Consider the following 23843-nt stretch of genomic DNA (forward strand, 5'->3'; position numbering starts at 1 on the left):
AAAAGGCCTACAAGGCATATTATATTGAAACTGTCAAAGTTAGTGACAAAGAATTCTCAAGGTAGCAGTGTAAAAGAAGATGGCAACCTGCAACGGAAAGCCCATTAGATTATCATATTTTTCAGCAGAAACTCAATAAGCCAGAAGGGAGTAGGATCAAATATTGAAAGAGAGAGATTACCAGCCAAGAATAATATATCCAGCAAAATTATCCTTTAAATTTGAAGGCGGAATAAAGACCTTTCCAGATATACAGAAGCTGAGGGAATTTTCCACCACAAGGCTTGCATTATAGGAGACAATGAAGGTGGTTATTCTACCTGAAACAAAAAGACAAAGGGATGCAAAACTATGAGTAAGATTACTAAGAGACCGACAGAGAAAGGAAATGGCAACCCCTACACAGAATAGAGCACTATACACTTATAAAGAGTAAAGAAGATAAAAACATAAAGAAAAAGAAGAAGAGAGTGTTACTGAAACTCAAAAATGAACTCACAGCATTAATAGGGATAATTTGTGACAACAAAAACAAAAGGAGAGGGAGTGAAGGTCTGAATTTGCACTGGGGAATAGAGATAAGATTCATGCTGAAGAAAAAGGACTACTGTATATATGAAACTTCCTTTTATACAAACAATGGTAACTACTCAAAATATCCAGAACTGAGATACATAACATAAAAAAAAGAGGAAACAGAGGATGAAATCATAGAATACCACCAAACTAAAATAACAGACAGAAACACAAAGGCAGAGAAACAGGGAGACATTGACCTACCAGAAAATAAGAGAGAAAAGGTGTATAGGAAATCCTCATATATCAGTAATTATCATAAATATAAATGGATTGAACTCACCACTAAAAAGGCACAGAGTAGCAGACCAGATCAAAAAACAAAACCCAACCATATGCTTTCTTCAAGAGAAACATCTCAGCTATTAATACAAAGACAAATATAGGCTCAAAGTGAAAGGGCGGAAAACGATACTCCAAGCACATATCGCATATAGAGAAAACTGGGTGTACCCATACTTATATATGACAAAACAGACTTCAGGATAAAAAAAGTAACAAGAGACAACGATGGACATTTCATAATGATAAACACAAATGCTAATAATTAACACATAATGACAACACAAAAAGATGTACTTATAAATATATATGCTCCCAACCAAAATATTAATATATAAGGCAATTACTAGCAGAACTAAAGGGAGAAACTAACAAAAATACATAGTAGTAGGGGACCTAAATACGCCATTGACAGCTATGGATATATCATCCAAACAAAATAAGGAAATATCAGCCTTAACTCACACATTAGATCAAGTAGACATAATTGATGTTTACAGAGCATTTCATCCTAGAACACTAGACTATACCTTGTTTTCTAGTGCACATGGGAAATTCTCAAGGATAGACCATATGTTGGAACACAAAACTAGCCTAAGCAAATTTAAGATGATTGAAATCATACCAAATATATTCTCTGACCACAGTGCTTTGAAATTGGAGATCAACTACAAAAAGAAAGTGGGAAAACCTACAAATTCATGGAGATTAAACAACATGCTACTAAAGAAAGACTGGGTCAAAGAAGAAATAAAAGGAGAGATCCGAAGATACATAGAAATTAATGAGAATGAAAATACATTATTTCGAAACTTCTATGATTATAGGGAATTTTGAGAAAGGGTATTTATGGCCCACTAGCACTTTTGGCCACATAACATTTAGATAAGTTGTAATTAGTGCAACTTTAATTGATATTGTATTCATTTTATATTAGGACTAAGTTTCTTAATTCAGCATTAATCTATGGGTCCATGAATGTTTATTAGAGATTTATGAACTTTTTGAAAATGTCTATAAAGTATTACATTCAACAGGTCTTTGAATAATGTTTAGTTCAGTGACATTTCATTATAATGTTGATGAGATGCCGTAGGAACTTGACTTTTATTTATATCAATTAGTCTATGGTAAAACTGGTTTCATCGTTTTATTCAAGTTGCAGAACCTATCAAGGACATTAAGTGAGGACTTTATGTGTGTTTCTTTCTATGAGAATTTAATTTTCAACAGATATATGACCCCCAATTTTTTAAAGTAGTGACAGATAAAATACTCTCATCAGTGCTGCTTATAGAGTATAAATTTGTCTGAGTTTGTTTCACCCATTAGGATTTTGTAATTATTTTTGAAAAAATTTCTGAATTCTAAAAAAAGGTAAATCATGATTCAGATATTTAACTTATTGCATATTTATTTTAAATGGTTATTGGCTTTTTTCATCAATTTATTTTATTGTATAACTTTCCTAAACTTATGACCTGTACTAATATTTTTATTTATGTTAGATTTTCTAAAATAGCAGTCAAAAGTGGTCCCTGGCTGATGTGAAACAAAGTATGGGGAATATAATCAATAATGTTGTAAAGATTAGGGTGCCAGATGGGTACTGGACTTACCGGGGGATCACTTCATAGATTGTGTAGATGCCTGACCACCTGTACACCTGAAGCTGATGTAGAATAATATTTAATGTCAACTATGATTAAATTAATTAAATTGTGTATAATATATATAGCCAAAAAATGTATACACACTTTAAGGAAAAATCTGTATTAAAATTATGCTGATGGTAACCACTTTGAGCACCTCTTGTAAGTGCAGAAGTCAAATGTGACTTGTATTCATCTTTGTTATTGGTACATATTGAGTATTACTATTTTAATACAGTTTTTTCGTTTCCTAAAATGTGTATACATTTTTTTGGCACCCTCTGTGTTTTTATGGGATGCTAAGTACAGCACAGGGAATAGAGTCAATGGTATGTTAACAGCTATATGTGATGTCAGAGGGGTAGTAGACTTGGGCAGGTGTTACCACTTTGTGAGGGGTATAACTGTCTAGTCATTATGCTATTTTGTACACCTGAAATTAATATAAAAATATAAGATTAAATTTAAAAATAGAAAAAGAAAGTGATCCTTGGCTGACAGCAACAAGCAAATGGAGATCACACTTTTAGGGCCATGAAGAAATGAATTCTACCAACAAACTGAATGAGCTTGGGAACATCTTTCCTTAGTCAAACCTCTAGATGAGGGCACAACCAGCTGAGAACCTGATTTCAGCAAGATTCCTGACCCATGAAAATGGGGAAAAAATAAATTTGTGTTGTTTTAAGCCACTGTTTGTGGTAATTTCTTATGCAGCAATACGAAACAAATACAGATTCTTGTACCAGAAGTAAGATGATGTAGCAGTTATTATAATGTGGGAGTAACTTTGTAACTGGGTAGTATGTAGAGGTATGCCGAAGTTGGAGGAATTTTGAGGAGAATGATAGAGAAAGCCTAAATTGTGTTGAATAGACTCTTGGTAGAAATGTGGCCATTGAAGACTCTGCCAATGAGAAGTCAGAAAGAAGGTAAAAGACATGTTTTTGGAAACTTGAGGGATGGCCTGATATGTAGTCACAGGAAGCTTTGCAAGTTGTATTTGCAAGTAAAGCTTTACTAAGTCTTTAAATAAAAATATTTTAAGAACAATGTTAACTTAGTGGTATTGATTTCTCTCTCATAGGTTTTGCAGCCCTGTGACTTGTTCTATCAAGCTATGCAGATAGGTACAGATCCACAAGTGATTGATATATCAGTAAAATCTTTGACATTAAAGGTAAGTTCAAATGTAGTCAGTCATTTAGATCTTTAGTTTTAAAAAAATTAATAAAACCTAGAAATAAGCAATTACAATAGCAAGTCTTTTAATTGTTAAAAAAGAAGCTATGCTTTAAAATATTTTTATGACACATTACTTAAAACATGATATTATTTAATATACATTTCTGTAATGAATGTTATATAGTATTTTATTATTGGCATTTGACTGCATCTGCTGTTACTATCTAACATCCTTATAGTATGTGTAGTTGAAATTACACTTGATTAGCTTAATATCTACAAGATTCATGTAAATATCTTAACAATTGAAATTAGTTATGATATTCAAAAAAACTTGTAGGCAACAAATTGTATATGCCATTTCATGGTAGTAATTATCATTTCAGTATTATTTATCCTTCATCAAATATATTTAACTTTTTGTATGTGTTTTTAAAAGTGGTATGAGTAGATGTTTTATTAGTTTAAATTTTTTCCCTTAGGTTTCACCAGTTATCATAAATACTGTGATTACCATAACTTCAGCACTTTATACAAATAAGGAAACCACCACAGAAGAAACTGCTTCTTCTACAGCACATTTATGGGAGAAGAAGGATACAAAGAATTTAAAAATGTGGTTTCTTGAAGAACCAAATGAAGTTGAAAACATAGCTCCCACAACTGAATTGGTACCCAAAGGAGAGAAAATCAAAATGAACATTGATTCTGTTTTTATAGTTCTTGAGGCTGGAATTGGTCATAGAACAGTGCCTATGCTTTTGGCAAAATCACGTTTCTCAGGGGAAGGCAAAAATTGGAGTTCCCTCATAAATCTTCACTGTCAACTTGAGCTAGAAGTAAGCAATGTAGTATTTTTTCTAGATTTTATAACAAATAATGCTACACATGGAATATTTTGGGAATCTTATTTAAATATGTAAATTAAGCTTATTGTAAATACGATGTTGGCTCAAAAACTTTTGGAAGAAAGTGTAGAAATGTATACCTTTGATATACAAGGTGTGATAAAAAATATGGTGAATGTTTAAATTAAAAAAAAATTATTACAGTAAAAGACACATTGCCATCAATCCCCCTCAAAATATTCCCCCTTGCTTCAAACACACTTACGCCATCATTCTTGCCACTTTTTGAAGCATTTCTGGAGGTCCTCTTTCATGAGTGTCTTTACTTCATCCTCCATCATGACAACTCTCTGACCCACACATCACTTCTGGTAGAGCAATTTCTGTCAAATAAAAACATGGTGTGTCCTCATCCACCTTATTCACTGGTTCTGGCACCGTGCAACTTTTGGCTTTTCCCCAAAGTCAAAATAACCATGAAAGGTAAACATTTTGAATTGACTCAGGACATCGAGGTAGCCACGACAGCATAACTAAAGACACTCATGAAAGAGGACTTCCAGAATTGCTTCAGAAAGTGGCAAGAACAATGTGATAAGTGTATTCAAAATGAGAGGGAGTACTCTGAGCGGTGTTAATGGCAATGTCTCTTTTACTGTAATATATATATATTTTAAATTTAAACAATCACCTTATATTTTGATCATGCCTCGTAGTTTTTATGTGTACAGTAAGTCTTCACTTAACATTATTGATAGGTTCTGTGACTAAGCAAAATGACATAACAACATAACCAATTTTACTGTATGCTGATTGATATGAGTTCAATTCCTACAATATCTCATCAATGTTAAAACAATGTTGAGCGAAACAATGTTATTCGAGAACTTGTTGTACATTACCTTTAGAGTAGATATCTATGTTAAGTTTATATTTCAGTTGATTTTATTAACTTAAACTTAATATATTAATAGATAGTTGTTGATTAGATTCAGAATTCTTATTTTTAAGAATTAAATTGAATACCTTTTTTCTTTAAAATGATAATAGACCATTTCTGAATCTATTCTAAAAGAGTAATATAAAGAATTACAGGGCCAGCCAAGTGGCGCGTTGGTAAGGAGTTGGCTTGGGACGCCAGCTCTGAGTAGCAGGGCCCGAGTTTGGATCCCACATACGAGGGCCAGTGATACCGCACCCTCTACAGCTAAGATGGTGAACAACAGCTCAACCTGGAACTGGGCTGCCCTGAGTCACTGGGATGGCGTAGGCTGCAGGGGGCTGGCTGGCAGCTGGCGTGCGCTTTGATGAGCTGCTGTGAGCAGCCGTCCAATGGCCAGCGAGCGACTGCCTCAGCTGGGGAGAGCGCAACATGGGCCAATGAAACAACATCCTCCACAGTTAGACTGAAGAACAAGAGGACAGCAACTTGTCTGTTCCCCTTCCCTGATTCCCCAATAAAATCTTTAAAAAAAAAAAGAATTACAATAGAAGGATATATCTTGTACTTTTATATAATGCAGAATCTTTATACTCTAGTGAGACTCCACTAAGCTCTTTCAAATTTTTGTGAGAGTACTTCTATTTTTTTAAAAGATTTTATTGGGGAATTGGGGGAGGGCACAGCGTTGGGGAATCCGGGAAGGGGAACAGACAAGTTGCTGTCCTTTTGTTCTTCAGTCTAGTTGTGGAGGATGTCGCTTCACTGGCCCATGTTGGTATTATCATTGCGCTCTTCCCGGGTGAGGCAGATAGGTCGCCAGCCTCTGGACGGCCACTCACGGCGGCTCTTGGCAGCTCACACTGGCTGCCAGCCACTCACGGTAGCTCACGGCAGCCCACTGCAGCAGGGGCTGCAGCCTACGCCATCGCCAGCGACTCATGGCAGCCCAGCTCCAGGTCAAGCTGTTGTTCACCATCTTAGCTTTAGAGGGCACAGTGTCACTGGCCCTTATGTGGGATCCGAACCGCTGTATGTTCACCATCTTAGCTGTAGAGGGTGCAGTGTCACTGGCCCTCATGTGGGATCCGTACCGCAGCCCTGCTGCTCAGAGCTGGCGTCTCAAGCCAACTCCTAACCAACGCGCCACAGGGCTGGCCCTATGAGAGTACTTTATATGAAAGATATTTGCTTTGAACCAACATATGGTTTGCTTCAGAATTTATCTATATAGAATCGTCCCCAGAGTTACTTTTGTTTAAATTATTGAGTTTGTGTCTAGTGGAAACTAATCTAATAATGTACTTTTTATCAAATATGAAAATTTATAAGCTATATTTGTGTTGCTACAGTTATATATTAATACAGGTAGAAATGACTGATTAGATTCTAGATATTCAAATTCTGATTAGAATTCTGTATATTTTACAGAGGATTTGATCCAGGATATCCACGAAGTTCAGAGAATTCAAATAATAAACCCTCATTGAATCTTATGTTACTTGCCTTCAAAGGCTTTTGAAGTTAGGGGAGGTAGGCAGACATATTAAAAAATGTCAATGATACATGATAGATGAATACGGCTTTCAATGTTTAGCCCTCTCTGGAAATCAGAGAAAGATGATTAAAAGAGAGTTTTACCTGGATTAAATTCTGAAGACTAAACTATAAAGTTAACCAGGTGAGGAAAGTGCTGAGGGAGTATGTGTAGGGAACAAATGAGTGGCATGTAGTACGGTTGTCATATAGGAGAAATAGCGCAGCCAAAAGTAATGGTAGTGGGAAACAGCATGGAAGATCATTTTAGCAAATACCAGAATGCCTTATTAAAAAAAATTAAAAATTTTCTCTATAGGTGCATTATTATAATGAAATGTTTGGTGTATGGGAGCCTTTGCTTGAACCCTTAGAAATTGATCAGACTGAGGATTTTAGACCATGGAATCTTGGAATCAAGGTATATTTGAAGTCTGAAAATGTTTTCAAAACTTGAAGATGTCTACACCACATGAAATACATTAATTTTAATCACAACAAAGTTTGTTTTCTCATTATAAATTTTGCTGCATGCTTTCCTGTTTGACCTCTAATTGTAATCTTTAAATTCAAGGCCAATGCCTCCTGAATGCTTTTTCTAATACAAATAATTATGTAAGATTTATTATATACTGGACACTGTTCTAAATGATGTACTTCTGCTTTACAACAACTGTCTGAAGAAGATACAGTCTTTATCTCTATTTTAACTTGTGAGAAAACTGAGAATAGAGAGGTTAAGGGACTTTACTAAAGTGATAATAGCTTCAAAGTTAAGACGTGGGTTGGGTGCAATTCTGGCTGCAGTCTCCACTCATCTTAAAATGCTGCTAGCATCTTCTAAGTTGTTTATCCTGAGTTTCCTTTGTCTTCTAAAGGGTGTGTATATAGAAGAAAATATTATTTTCTTGTAATATATTGTAATAATAAGAATCAGAACCCTTAGCTGGATGAAATTATGCCTCTGAAGCAGGAGACTGCAGAATTACTATCATGTCTCTAAGGAAGATTCAGTCAACATGCACAGATTTTCAGTGGGATAAAGCCAAATAAAGTAACAACAAAGGTGACTAGCTTGGCATGTCCTGCTTTTTGTATTCACTATATTTGCTTTTCCACATATTTCAGATAAAGGATTGGATAAAGAAACTTATTTGATGGGTTTTAGGTCAGAACATACATGAGCCAGTGGATCTGTAAATCCTAAAAAGAGATAGTTGGTGTTGATTCTCATGAGTCCTAGGTTCCAGTGGTGCTGTTCTGCAAGCATTGTTGGACTTTTTAAGTCCCTGGTTTTCTGGGTTTTATTTATAATATGGCCAGTAGACTAATTGACTTTTCTTGCTCTGAATTTCCATGTGCTGTGAAGTATGTACTTTTCATTTTCATTCTGATGTAATTTAGGGGTTTTTTTTCCCTTCTATAAAATGTGCCTTTCACTTTAGTATCATTGAGGATGAGAATAATTTTTATTTCAATACTGCCCCTGTTCTGTCACCTTAGTTGGCTGGTGTCTAGGCAATTCCAGAGAGGCTGTGGAACTGATAAATTGTTTTGTTCTCTCTAATGTTGTTACCAGGATTTGTCTAAAATTTGTTTTGCCTTTGCAAAATGAGTCATGTGGTGCTCTTAGTAACACATTTTCCTTACATGTCTATAATTTGTATGTCGTTTTTAGATGAAAAAGAAAGCCAAAAAGGCCATTGTTGATTCAGATATTGAAGAAGAAAATTACAAAGTGCCAGAATACAAAACTGTTATCAGTTTCTATTCAAAAGACCAACTAAACATTACATTATCCAAATGTGGTCTTGTAATGTTAAATAATTTAGCCAAGGTAAGAAAAGACATTTGAAACTAAATGTTGCTGTGCTTGTCTGAGTTAATCCTTTTACTGAATAAAGTTGTTTGTTTTTTTTAGTAATTTAGTTATTTGTCATATGCCTGTTAGTGTTCTGCCTGCCATTTAGTTTTACACATTTCTTTTTTTTTTTTACTTATGACAACTCTTCCTCATTAGGCATTTACAGAAGCTGCCACTGGATCTTCAGCTGCCTTCATAAGGGATCTAGCACCATTTATGATTTTAAATTCTCTTGGACTTACTATCTCTGTTTCACCAAGTGATTCTTTTAGTGTACTCAACGTTCCAATTGCAAAATCATATGTATTGAAAAATGAGGAGAGTCTAAATATGGATTATGTTGGAACTAAAGACAATGATCATTTCAATGCAATGACCAGCCTAAGCAGCAAACTTTTCTTCATTCTTCTTAGTAAGTAATAAATTACCTTACTAGGCTTTAATTTTTTTAAGTGATATTTTACATCCCACTTTACTCATTTGTGGTATCTTAAAATTTTTAATCTTCTTCCTAATAGGTTGGGAATTTTGTTTCTTCCGTTGAAGGGCTTTGGTTGCTGTTGTCACTATATTTTTGTATGCCAAATCCTAACTTTCTTTATTCATTGCTTTATTTAGAGCATGACAATTTACTGCTTTATGTTTTGGGGAAGAAAAACATTATATTTAACCCTCACTCAGCTTTTACAAACTATTATCTATTGGTTGTTGTTTTAACCACCTTTGGCATATAACTCAGTAGTAGTCCACCAGTGCAGCTAAATGAATTCAAAATAAGGTTTGAATTTATGGAAATGGCACCTTGGAATATTTTTTTGGTTAGTAAATGGTTTTTATGTTCTGTCTATTGAGGTGAAAGTTTTTTGTTTTCTCTGCTTCCCAGAAATTTTTCATTTTCATGAGAGGTGAAAGTAAATAAATTCTTAAATTATCATACTATCCACTTATTTTGAAGTAAAATAGCCCTGAAGCCTCACCCACACCACTTACTGATATTTTAACATTTAAATAGTTAGGAAGAGGACATTTGAAAGTTTAATTAGACATGGGGTGAAAATACCAAAACTGATAGCTGGTATTGTCTCCTAGTCTGTCAGGAAATGATACAATGGCTAGCAATGGCTAGGTTTCAGGTGTTGTTTCAGCATTGTCAGTGAATTGTTCTCATTAGTTTTAACTACCATTTTTATGGAATGAGGTGGAGGGATTCATGTAAATAAGTAACTCACCCCACCCCCACCCCCAGTTCAGTATGTATGCATATTAGATAAATGTGTATAAAATTTTATCAAATCCTAGATATTGCAGTGTCACATGTTGGAAAAATAAAAAACCGAAAAATTGTAGCTACCTTGATATTGCCAATGAATGCCTGTAGGTATTAGGCTCTGGTTATTATAACAGCAAATTAGAGATCATTGTTCTTCCATTTAATAATTCCTCTCAGTTATTTTTAAAAGGTTTATGAAACTGTTTTGTTCATAAGTAGTGTTTGTTGCCTTAGGTCCAAGTACTGAATCCTTTTTTTTCCAATTAAAATTGTTTTTTGGTAAAAAGGTTTGAAGGTTTTAGATGAATGCTGTGGAAATGCGAAATGCATTGTAGTTTCAAAATATCCCTTTGTATACATTATATCTATACAAAGAAATACACTTTGTATAATCCCTTTGTATAGTCTTAAATCCAAAGACTTGAGTGACTATTATTCATAACTTGAAGAAATCATGTTTCTGATATCTAACATCTATTTAATATGTGATAATTTATAATAAAAATTTCAAACATGTTCAATTTAGCACCTGCTAACCACTCTACTGCTGATAAAATTCCTTTAACAAAAGTGGGACGACGACTGTACACTGTAAGACACAGAGAGTCTGGAGTTGAAAGATCTATTGTTTGTCAAATTGATACAGTAGAAGGAAGTAAGAAGATAACAGTTCGCTCCCCAGTGCAGGTAGGAAATGTGGGGTCACATGCATATTTGCGGGCTAATAAAAAAAAGCAAAACTAAACTAAAGCAAATTACTACCAAAAGAATACAAATTATGGTAGAAATACAGCTAATATCAAAAAGAAGAATCATTAGCAGTAATTGTACTGCTCTAATATGAACAGTGATAGGATTTTGTTAAATATACTTCTCATAGTTTTTTATAGGACTATTTTGTAAAATCATTTTGGAGTATTATTTTGTAAACAAACAAACAAACAAAAAAACCAACTCATCAATATTTTGTTTTAGGTCTTTGTAGTATGTGTATCTATCCTTTGGTATTAGAGAATACGGTGAGAGAAAATTTTCATAGCTTTATTGAGGTAAAATTGATGTACAATAATGTGTATATATTTAAAGTTGATGAGTTTTGACATAAAAATTCACCTATGAAATCTTCATCACAGTCAAGGTTATGAACATATTTATCTCCTCCAAAAGTTTCCTCTCTCCTTAACTTCCCCATTTCTGGGTATCCACTGATAATGTTCTCATTGTATGTTAATCGCACATACAGAATTTTATATAAATAAAAGAGAGTACAAAATGGAGTCTTCTTTCAATTGGAATAGTTTTGTGTGTATCAACTTTTGTGTATTTGTTTTGTTACATGCAGTAATGTCTTGTTATTAAATATTAATGTGTTATATGGATATACCACATAACCATTTTGAATGAATCTTTGTCTATGAGATAGACAAATGCTGTGAGATAATGGTTGAGGTTCATTATTTTTTTTCCCAGATGGCTAATCAGGTGTTCCAACCAAATTTATCCTTTTTCCATTAAATTGCCTTGACACTTTTGTCAAAAATAAATTGACCATATCTGTGTGGATTTATTTCTGAACTGAATTCTCTTTATTGAACTGTTTATCTTCATGCCAGTGCCACACTGTCTTAATTAGACTTTATCCTGAGTTTTGAAATCAGGTAGTATAAGTTGTTCCACTTTGTTCTGTTTGGAAGTTTTTTGGGCTATTTTCAATCCTTCCCATTTCTGTTTAAATTTTAGACTGGGGTTTTCAATTTTTGTTCAAAAATTTGGATAAAATTGGCATTTTTACATATTAACTTCTGATTTTTCATTTCTAGTGGAAGTACAGTTGATTTTTATGTTAACTTGTATTGTGCTACCTTACTACATGCACTTTTTATGTCTAGTAGCTTCTTATAGGTATAGTTACAATGTCTGTAAAGACATTTTTACTTTTTCCTTTCCAATCTGGATTTGTATTATTTTTGTCTTGCCTGTTGCACTGGCTACAAACTCCAGTAGAATTTGGATAGGAATCATAAAAGCAGATGTTTTTGCCCAGCTCTCAATCTTTGAAGGAAAATAGTCACTTTTTTACCATTAAGTATGTTTTGAGTTGTATTTTTGTAGATGCCCTTTTTCAGGTTGAAAATGCTCCCTTCTGTTCCTACTTTGCTGAGAATTTTCAATCAGGAATGGATGTTGGATTTTTTTTTTCTTTTATTAACTGGATGTTGGATTTTGTCAAATGATTTTTTGTGTCTATTGAGAGGATCTTTTAAAAAATATTGTTAATATGGTAAATTACATTGATCGATTTTTAATTGTTATATTAAATAATATTTGATTTTTTAATGTTAAATTAACCTTGCATTACCAGAACAACCTCACTTTGTCATGAAGTATTATTAACCTTTAAATGCATTTTTGGAATGAGTTGTTAAAATCATGTTCAGAATTTTTGCACTATGTTCATGAGGGATGCTGGTCTAGAGTTTTCTTGTAATGTTTTCTTTATGTGAAGGTTTTTACTACAGTTTCACTTTATTTAATGGGTAAGGGCTATTCAGGTTATCTGTTATTTCTTAAGTGACCTCTTGTAGCTATTTTGTATCTTCCATGAAATTTGTCCATGAATTATTTCCATTTTTATTTCACTTTTATGTTTCAAGTTATTTTTAATGGGTATAGAAATGTAGATTGATAGGTTATTTTTTCCATATTTTTAAGATGTTGTTCCACTGTTTCTGACCCGAGTCTGCTTTTCTTATCTTTGCTTTTTTATGAAAATGTTGGTATTTTCTCTCTATGCTTTTAAGATTTCTTTCCCCTTTATCACTGATTTTAAGCAATTTGGTTGTGGTGAATCTTAAATGTAGTTTCTTCATGTTTCATGTACTTGGGTTTATTAAGCTCCTTGAGTCTGTGGATTTATAGTTTTCATCAACTTTAGAAAGTTTTTTGCTGTTTTTTTCTTAAAAAATTTTTTTTTCTGTCTTCTCCCTGTTTTCTCTTCTTCGGGGACTACTGTTATGTATATATGAGAGTGTTTTACTTGCCCTCACAGCTCACTAATGATCTGTTCATTTTTTCTTTCAGTTTTTTCCCCCTTGTATTTTTGTTTTGATAGTTTCTGTTGTCATGTCTTTTTTTTTTTTAAAGATTTTTATTGGGGAATTGGGGGGATGGGAACAGCGCTGAGGAATTGGGGGAAGGGAAACAGACAAGTTGCTGTCGTTATGTTCTTCAGTCTAGTTGTGGAGGATGTTGCTTCACTGGCCCAAGTTGGCACCATCATTGCGCTCTTCCCGGGCGAGGCACATCAGTCGCCAGCTTCTGGATGGCCGCTCGCTGCGGCTGCTGGCTACATACGGTAGTCCATGGCAACCCACTGCCACAGGGGCTGCAGCCTAGTGGTCGCCGGTGACTCATGGCAGCCCAGCTCCAGGTTGAGCTGTTGTTCAGCATCTTAGCTGTGGAGGGCAGTGTCACTGGCCCTCATATGTGGGATCCGAACCGGGGCCCTCTGGCGTCCCAAGCCAGTTCTTAACCATTGCGCCACTCGGCCGGCCCTGTTGTCATGTCTTTTTAAGTTTGCTTTTTTTTTTAATGTCCAATCTGCTCTTAAATTCTATCCAATGTGTTTTTATCTTTAGATGTTCAATGTGCAATTTTATTTATATTTTCCATGTCTTTTATTAACATCCTCAGTATTTCCTCTTAATTTCTGAACATATTGAATATAGTTATATAAATGTTTTAATGTCCTTGTCTACTAATTCTATCATGTGTACTTATTTCTGATTTGTTTCATTTTAGTCATTTTTATTTTATTATGGGTCATTTTTAAATTCTTTTTTTGTGCCTTGTAATTTTTTATTGGATTCCTAAAATAGTGAATTCTACCTTTTAGATGCTTTATATATCTTTGTATTCCTTTATTCTTTTTTTGTGTGTGTGTGATTTTACTAGGGAACAGTGTGTTTTTCCAGGACCCATCAAATCCCAAGTCAAGTTGTTATTTCAATCTATTGGGTTGTTGGAAAAGTCATGATATATTTTTTCTGTGTTTTTTGTTGCAAAAATGTGTCATGACTTTTCCAACAACCCAATAGTTGTAGAGGGCACAGCTCAGCTCTAAGTCCAGTCACTGTTTTCAATCTAGTTGTGGATGGTGCAGCCCACCATCCCATGAAGGGATCGAACCGGCAACTTCGTTGTTCAGAGCACACTCTGTAAACAACTGAGCCACCAACTGAGCCACCCAGTGCCCCACCTTTATGTATTTTTTTACCTTTATTCTCCAATACAGTTATGTCGTTTGGCAAGTGATCCTTTTCGTTCTTATTTTTAAACTTTTTTGTTGGGACTCAGTCATTCCAGATCTAATTTTGCCCTACTAGTAAGGCATGGCAACCAATACCTTCTGTACTAAACAAGGTTTTACCACTTTGGCTGATGAGAAAAGGAACTATGTGTCAGCTCCAGAGATTGTTCTGTTTATCTTTACCAAGTCTTAAATAGTTTACTCATGTGCATGTGCTGCTCAGTACTGAACTCAAGTGTTGGGAATAAGGGACACTCTTAAATATCAGGAATTCTCTGCAACTCTCACCTCTCCATGTAGCTCTCTCCTCTCTCATAAAACATGCTGTGAGTTTAAGCCACATGGACTTCCCTAAATTCTCATATCTCTCTTCACCTGAGGCAGACTGGGCTCTGTTTGCCTTCTGCTTCCCCATACAGTCTAGAACAGCGGTTCTCAACCTGTGGGTCGCGACCCCTTTGGGGGTCGAACGACCCTTTCACAGGGGTCGCCGGGTACTCGTATTTGGGCATATCTGCATGTGGGCCTGGAGACGGATAGAGGAGCAGTGTCTCTGTTCCTAAGACCATCGAAAATATGTGTTTTCCGATGGTCTTAGGCGACCCCTGTGAAAGGTTGAGAACCGCTGGTCTAGAAACTCCAGGCAGCGAGCTGGAGCAATTTAATGGATTATTTTTCTTTCCTGAGCTGCCTGTTACCCAGTGTCTGCAAATAATTGTTTAATGTATATTTTTTCTCCCCATGTGTTTTAGTTGTTTAGGCTGGGAAGGTATATCTGGTCCCTATTATTCCATCATGGCTGAAAGCAGAAATTCCTTTTCTTTCATTTATGATTTATGATTAACTGTTTTAAAAGATGACTGTTGGGCAGTCCTCATTGTTGATTTTAAAAATTTCATTACTTAAACATTAATTTTAAATTTCTCATAGGTATTAGTTATAGAAATTAAAATGTATTTCTATTGCTTCAAATAGGTAGAGCCAACAGTATATCTATAAATAAAATATAGTGAATTTAAGACCGTCCAGTTATTAATTCTTAGTTCTTAGCATGTTTTTATATTTCGTATGATTTTTTTTTTAAATAGGAAGATTTTAGTAAGATATAGAAAGATAAGAAAATGGTTTTACTAACTGCTCTGTTTTTATTCATCCAATGTTAAATGTGTTTGGAGGTTTATCTGATAATATGTAATAATCAAAATTATGTTACCTTTTCTATCCCTGTTGTATGCTACTCATTGGATGAGATACCCTCCGTTCACAGTATCTCATCCAATGAGTAGCATACAATAGTGATGTAAAAAGGTAGGGAGGCATTTCCCAACCTGTGGCTTGTTTTTCACTTTGTCATATAGACATTTAACATTTTATGTAATACTTTTTCCCATGAATTTTTTTTTATTCTTTTCTAAAGAAGAAGTTACTACTTATCTCAAGGTCAGAAATATATTATCTTATTTTCTTCTAGGATTTTTAAAGTTTTGTTTTTGAGGTCCTATTCTATAAAACTGTAAATTTTTCTTGTATTTTTTAGAATAAATAATTGCATGTTTGTTTCTTTTCTAATGTCTTTAGAGTCCTAGATTAACGATACTAAATACTATTTGTTTTTGTTTCTTTTCCAGATTAGAAATCATTTTTCAATTCCACTTTCTGTTTATGAAGGGGATACTTTATTGGGAACAGCTTCGCCTGGAAATGAATTTAACGTACCACTAGCATCTTACCGGTGATTTTTTTCTTTATCCTTTGTTTGCTCTAAGGTCTTTTAGAGAATTTTTAGTTTCTGATTTGATAGGGATAGCTATGTGTAAATTATCAAACTTAAATCTATCCTGTTAATATCTCACCTCCTCTAATTTATTTAAGTTTTAGGACACTGAGAGGTTTATTTAAATAAATATTAATTTAATGTATTTAATTCATACCATGTAAATGCTTTACTAGTAAATATAATTATTACATGGTTGCTTATGGCCATGATAACCATAATCATATATATTCATGATTAGTTTTTAAAAAGTCTTATTGAGCATGATTGGTTGCTTCTGGATTTATCAGCACTATTATGAAATGATTTTTACTTTTGAAAGGTTTTATAATAGAATTTTTTTGAAATTCCTTTTGGAAAACAATATTTTATCTTTTATTGTACATTAATCTGTTCATTGTTTAGTGATAGAATTTTAATCAGTCTTAAATATTTAAAGTAATTTGATTAAACTTGATGTGTAAAATCTTACATTTATGAAGAAAGGATTATTAAAATTGTAACACAATACTAATGATGGGCTAGTCTCATAATTATAGATTTAATATAACAAACAAGTATTATTTTTCAGGATTTTTAATTTGGAGTTGAAAACTTGAAACAAGGAGAAAAGTAGAGTGATCTCTATTAGAGAGAAAACCTTCCTCAGAATAAGTACCGTACTTTGGCTAAGGTCTCAGATCACGCACTAGACATGGACACTTAGACCTAGACTGCAGAGGGATGGAGGCAAAACTACAAGCAGTGTTTACATATCCCCTACCTATATTCGTAGTGACCCATGCCTGGGAGTTCAAGGTTGGATCCTTAGTCTTTAGAAGACAATCTAGCAAATTTAGGCATATACCTTCAGGTATTAATTAGGCCTGCTCCCCCTAATGAAGGTCTTATTGTTTAGACCTCTAATCCTAGTGAGTACATTATTGCTTAGTTTAGACTTGCTGAGGGAAAGAATTCTATTGAGATAACAACAAAATCATTGTTTACAGTACCTGACCTGGTTCTTGAGAGGATTTGGGGTGGGTTATAAAACTAAAGATAACATGTAAGGTATGTTTTAAAATTTTCTGTGAACAGCTTTAAATTCATTTTGTATTTGGATCATAAATGTTAGGGGCATTCTGCTTTGTTTTAATAAATTACTGCTATATGTTTTGTGACTCTGTTCATAGAACAGTTAGGCCATTAGAGTATTTATACATTTTGTGCTCAAGGCTAAATATTAATTTGCTACATGGAAGCTAATCTTTATTAGAATTATTTGTGACTAACCAGCTTGTTTTTCACATTCGATACTCTTCTAATGCAATTTTTAGATGTAGGTATACTTTCCATCCTGGGAGGTTCAGTTGACTCCTGTCTGCTGTGGAAAAGGCCAGCTCTGCTTTTATTTGCACATTCATTTGAGCATTCCTGATCTCTAAATGTGTCGGTTTTTAGAATTCTGTCATTGAATTAGTTGTAACATCTTACCAGTTTCCTCTATTTAATAGAGTTAAATAAAATTTTAAACACTTATTCTTTTTATATCTATGTAGGAATCATGATTTTACCCATTTTTTGAAATTTATCCTTTAACCACATGTATATAGGACAAGAGGGATTGATTAGGTGATCTTAACCAAAATAAATCACAAACTGTAGAATTACACAAGCAGGGATTCAAATCCTGGCACTTGGAAGCATTCAGGGCCGCTACACTGTGCACCTCCAGAGGGTCCATTCACACTGCGCTTTTGTGAAGGTCTGCACTGCATTCATGGCAGCCACCCGCACTTCAAGAGCAATTTGAGTGTACATGGGTGTGTTCACTAGCTGAGATCCTGTCCCGCCCTTTGTTTTGGTGATGATGAAATGATTTATGAACCAATAATACATGTATACTTGTATGTGCTTAGCTATCATAATGTAAGCAAAGAGCATGGGGGTAGAAAAAAATGTTTTTTAAAGATATGAGGTCTTAAATTAACAAATAGCTATCTTTACCTGTAGAATTTACTGATTCTTAAATTTACTTTCCTTAACAAATGTTTATCACATGTTTTTGTTGTGTGTAAGGCACTACTGTAGGGTACCAGGATGAATTGGTAATGCTATATCCCATGGGAGATTGATATATTATGTAAATACAGAACACAGAAAACGATAGGTTGTAGAGTTACAGAGAGAGCTATAGTTGCAAAAAGCTATGGAAAACAAAGAAGGGGTTAATGATTGACTCCTGGGCAAAGTACACGAATTATAGGAGAAATATAGTAATGTGGAAATTAGCAGGGAAGGGCAATCTTAAGTGCAAGCAATTGCATGAACAAAGATAAGGAGGCATGAAAGCACAGGTTTTGTATAGGTCTGTAAAGAACAGTTGGGGTTTGATTAGAATGTATGTAGTGTCCAAATGGAAGGTCAAATTTGAAAGATAGTGTAGGTTCACATTGAGGTTGTTACTCCCTCAGTTTCTTGCTCCCCATTTATATAAATTTTATCTTCATCTTTAATATCACCTGTTTTTTCCTTTCTCTCTCAGAACATTTGGTGTTCTTCTTTTTCAAGACCATTCATTCTATCAGCTCTTCTCATCCAGAACCTCTTGCCATTATTGATCATATTTCTCTCTTGTTTTCTCATTAGTTTCTTAAACTTTCCTTTAACCTTGAATATTTCTGTAATTCAAGTCTTTACTTTAGAAGAAAGTTTGTTGGGAAAATTGTCACTTCTGCAAAACACTGTGCAGCCAAAGAGTTAACCATACTCTTATGCCCTCTGTCTTTTGTATACATCTGTTTTTTGGTACCTATCAGAGTGCAGTAGTTATCTTTTAACTTTTAACATTCTGTTTCCTACCTAATTGAGATCTCTTTAAGACTCAAGAATGACTTCCTTACTTGTTCCTTTTCAGTTTGGCCTTTAGTAAATAATGGATCCAATAAATATTTTGATGATCTGGATGAGTGTATTGGCATTAGTTTAATTTAGAGAAAATTAAGTTTTTATTTTTAAGTATTAGAAGAATGAAAATTAGAGAAAGTAGAAGTAGAATGGACTAAGTCTTATAACTGATTTGACAGATCATTATATTTATCCATATGTCAAGGGAGAAGGAAAACTCCTAATGTTATTTCATAATCCATAGCGCCAGTAGCTGGAAGTTCCTGAAAAAGGACACACAAAGAAGTAGCTATGGAAGGTTCAGAGTTCAATATAGCAAATTTCAGGCACCATCAGACATCATTACAGAATTATGTAGTAGATATTTACAATTTTAGGACTAGAGCTTAGGGAAATAACCAGGGATGGACAGTTGTTCATCTGAAAGGGATAGTGTCACAATCATTGACTAGTTTTACAAGTATAAAAATATTTCTTAAGTGTTTATACTTGTTCACAGCTTAGGTTTAAAAATTATTAAACCTAAATCTAGTTGAAATGTAAACAAAGAACATGATGTTTAAATATATGGAGTAATTATATGTGACACCCAGTGATTTTGACACTATCTTCTTGCAACCACTTCTGCAACTATGCCCAACGTTTCAATAAAGTTATGTTTCTATTGATAGCTTTCATTTCATTAATCTTGGAATGCTGGTGATTAATTTTTTCAATAGAACTATTAAGTTAATGAACTCATTCGTGACATATTCTTCTTATTACGATCACATATCCAGGAAAGCCAACTTCTTTAACTTAAATGTACAATTCACAGAAAATAGTATATTATTTGCTTTGCTTATATGACCTATATGATTATGTATTTTATGTAAGAAACCAGTTATTATCTTGTAAACACACTTTTTTCAATTTATTTTTTATACATACACTATTATATTAGTTTCAGGTGTGCAACTTAGTGATTAGATATTTATATACTTTATGAAGTGACCATCCCGATAAATCTAGTACCCATATGACACCATACATAGTAAATTGCAAATGTACATTTATGATAGTAAGTTTGTACGAAAACTATTCTCTTTTTTTTTTTTTTAAAGATTTTTATTGGGGAGTTGGGGGAAGGGGAACAGACAAGTAGCTATCCTTTTGTTCTTCAGTCTAGTTGTGGAGGACGTTGCTTCACTGGCCCAAGTTGGCACCATCATTGCACTCTTCCCGTGCGAGGCAGATCAGTTGCTGGCTTCTGGACAGCCGCTCACAGCGGCAGCTGGCCACTCACGCTAGCTGCTGGCTACACACAGTAGCCCATGACAACCCACTGCAGCAGGGGCTGCGGCCTACGCCGTGCCTGCAACTCATGGCAGCCCAGCTCCAGGTTGAGCTGTTGTTCAGCATCTTAGCTGTAGAGGGCAGTGTCACTGACCCTCATATGTGGGAACCGAACCGCGGCCCTCTGGCATCCCAAGCCAGCTCTTAACCAACGCGCCACTCGGCCGGCCCCGAAAACTATTCTCTTAAAAGCCAAATAACTTGATTAGTCTCCAGAATGTTAAGATGAAAATATCTGTCCATCATACCTATCTCTAAGAAGAATTTGAAAATATAAAAATGTATTACAGTAGTATGGAGGAAGGTAATTTCATTGTTTTAAAGCTGTAACCGTATAATTCAGTGTTTTCTTTTAAAGCATTTTAAAGCTCATTGTTTAATTTTTTGTGCAGATCACTCCTTTCTCTGAAGCCAGAAGATGAGGACTATCAAATGTGTGAAGGAATTGACTTTGAAGAAATTATAAAAAATGACGGCACTTTTATAAAGAAGAAATGTAGACCTATAAAGCCGTCCAAGAAACCCTTTATCATTAATGTTGTCCCAGAAAAAGATAATTTGACATCTCTGTCAGTATATTCAGAAGATGGTTGGGACTTACCATACATAATGCATTTGTGGCCACCTATCCTACTCCGAAATCTTCTTCCTTACAAAATCGCTTATTATATAGAGGTATTCTGGAATTTTTTAAATGGCTTTATGTCTTTGGTTTTATTGCTTTAGTTATTTAAAATTATGAACAATAAAACAACAGTTCTAATAACAGTTCTAATAAAAAAAGTACAGTACTGGTGATAGGTAATACTTCAAATGGAAAAGAAATGTTTTAATCATGTATAAAAAGAGGATTTAAAAAAATATTTTCCACTGATGTACCTTATAAATCTGGTTACTAAGTTGAATATAAATTACACACACAAATGTGAAATATCATTTTAAGAATAATTTATGAAAGTAATATATATTCCCTTTAGAAAATTTAGAAAATAGAGATAATAAAAGTTGTCTATAATTACATCATCTGAAGGTAACACTTCAGATGAAAATGTTTCAGTTTTAGAATATACATTTTTCGGTCTTTTTCATGCATGTGTATTTCATGTATCATATATTAAAAAGATGGGTACCAACTTTTGAAACTAGTATAAGAATTAGTATAAAAATAATATTCAAGTACTTGACTTAAACTTAAGTGGGAAAAAACCCTGCTACATTATATTACCCTCATGCTAGTTCTCGGAAAGGATTATATGTCCTATAAAGATGATTTTCTTTTAAATACTCTTTGTTTTAAAACAAATTATATCTGATTCCCTCCTGTTATAACAGGAATCTCTCCATCTTAAGCTTTTAATATTCCATTTGCCATGCTTATCAAAAGAAAGAGTTCTTCATTGTCTTATTATTTTTATGGTAGCCTATTAGTTATTAGTTATTGGGATTACATTCCAAAGGCATGATCAATTTTTAGGAAGACAGTTTAGCTGTAGTATAGAGAACAATTAGGAGACTCTTAAAGTGAGTGGTCACAGTGATATGAACCAAAATAAAGGAAATGTGGGTGGAGAAAAATGAACATTTTGAAAGATACATAGGATGCAGTACTATAAACAGTGATACAAATGGGTGACGAGGGATTGTTAAAAATATAGAATGGGAGTTAGGGAATGCTTATTTGGATCCCCATCAATTTTCATATATTTTTCAAAACTAAAATCACTAATTGATAAGGTTTTAAAAAGTATTTTACTAATTGTAGTGTTTCATAACATTTATTAGTTCCAGCAGAGTTTCACATTGTTAAACTAGTTTTATCCTCACACTTGTCCTTTGAAGTCAATCATTTAGACCATTTTACAAATACAATAACTCAGATCTCAATTTATAAAAGTTTGCATAGATGACAGAGTTGGAACTTGAATATAAGTCTTCTAACTCATTTTAGCAGAGGTATAATGCAAAAGCATTTTGTATAGCGTTTGAAATCATTAAATATGATTTTTTGGCATATTCTGAAATATTAAAAAATTTACTATATTTTTTTATTACAGGGGATTGAACATAGAGTTTTTACTCTAAATGAAGGACATTCAGCCCAGATTTATACTGTGCAATTGGAAAAAGCCAAGCTACATTTAAAATTACTTGACTATCTTAATCATGATTGGAAAAGTGAATTTCACCTAAAACCTAATCAACAAGATATTAGTTTCATCAATTTTACCTGTGTTACAGAAATAGAAAAGATTGATTTAGATATTGCTATCCATATGACTTATAATCCTGGCCAAACAGTTATGGCATTTCATAGCCCTTATTGGATGGTCAATAAAACTGGTCGAATGTTACAGTATAAAGCAGATGGAATTCATCGAAAGCATCCACCTGATTATAAAAAGCCAGTTCTGTTTTCTTTTCAGCCAAAGCACTTTTTTAATAACAATAAGGTATGTAGTTTTTTAACTTTCATTCTTTTAAAGCTATTCCTCACTCCTTTTTAGATTTTAGAATTTTGAAGAATAACATATTATGAAACATAAAAATAACATTTGTTAAATATTTGAAGTTAAAAAGATTAGAATTTAGTATTGGGAAAGGCTTGGTGCATTAACAATATAATATTAATTATGCCAAAAAGCAAAAAATTGATCAGATTAGGTAGGAATTTCTAAAAGTACCTAATTGTAGTATGTTTGAAATATTTTTTTCCTAGGTTCAACTTATGGTAACTGACAGTGAATTGTCAGATGAATTTTCAATTGATACTGTTGGTAGTCATGGAGCTGTTAAATGTAAAGGCCTGAAAATGGAATATCAAGTGAGTTCTTTCTGTGCTTGTCACAAAACTTATTTAAACTGTGTTTATTACTTGTCTTGTTCCTTTGTTTTCAGTTTTATATGCCACACATATCAGTGAACTCATATGGTTCTCTACTTTTTCTGTCTGATTTATTTCACTTGTCATAGACACAGACAATAGTTTAGTGCTTACCAGAGGGTAAGGGGGGAGCAGGGTGGTAGATGAGAGTAAAAGAGATCAAATATGTGGTGATGGAAGGAGAACTGACTGGGTGGTGAACACAAAGTGTGATATATATTAATAAATGATGTATTATAGAATTGTACACCTGAAACCGATGTAACTTTACTAACACTTGTCACCCCAATAAACTTTAATAAAAAAAAAAAAAGAGGGCCGGCCAAGTGGCGCATTGGTTAAGAGTTGGCTTGGGACGCCAGCTCTGAGCAGCAGGGCTGGGGTTCGGATCCCACATGAGGGCCAGTGACACTGCACCCTGTACAGCTAAGATGGTGAAAAACAGCTCAACCTGGAGCTGAGCTGCCGTGAGTCGCTGGCGACGGCGTAGGATGCAGTGTGGCTG

At 34.0% G+C, this 23843-nt stretch overlaps 1 protein-coding gene across 1 annotated transcript in view; it reads left to right on the forward strand.

Annotated features, from left to right (window-relative positions):
- VPS13A (vacuolar protein sorting 13 homolog A) overlaps window positions 1–23843 on the forward strand; it is a 220528-nt gene that overhangs the window by 123631 nt on the left and 73054 nt on the right. The window contains exons 40-49 of the mRNA XM_019648286.1: window positions 3598–3690; window positions 4178–4534; window positions 7339–7440; window positions 8698–8856; window positions 9040–9295; window positions 10680–10840; window positions 16091–16194; window positions 20850–21132; window positions 22512–22907; window positions 23174–23278. Of these exons, the coding sequence (XP_019503831.1) occupies window positions 3598–3690; window positions 4178–4534; window positions 7339–7440; window positions 8698–8856; window positions 9040–9295; window positions 10680–10840; window positions 16091–16194; window positions 20850–21132; window positions 22512–22907; window positions 23174–23278 (2016 nt within the window). The remainder of the gene's footprint in view (window positions 1–3597; window positions 3691–4177; window positions 4535–7338; window positions 7441–8697; window positions 8857–9039; window positions 9296–10679; window positions 10841–16090; window positions 16195–20849; window positions 21133–22511; window positions 22908–23173; window positions 23279–23843) is intronic.

The sequence above is a fragment of the Hipposideros armiger genome, unplaced genomic scaffold (assembly GCF_001890085.2).
Source record: "Hipposideros armiger isolate ML-2016 unplaced genomic scaffold, ASM189008v1 scaffold_124, whole genome shotgun sequence".
NCBI lineage: Eukaryota > Metazoa > Chordata > Mammalia > Chiroptera > Hipposideridae > Hipposideros > Hipposideros armiger.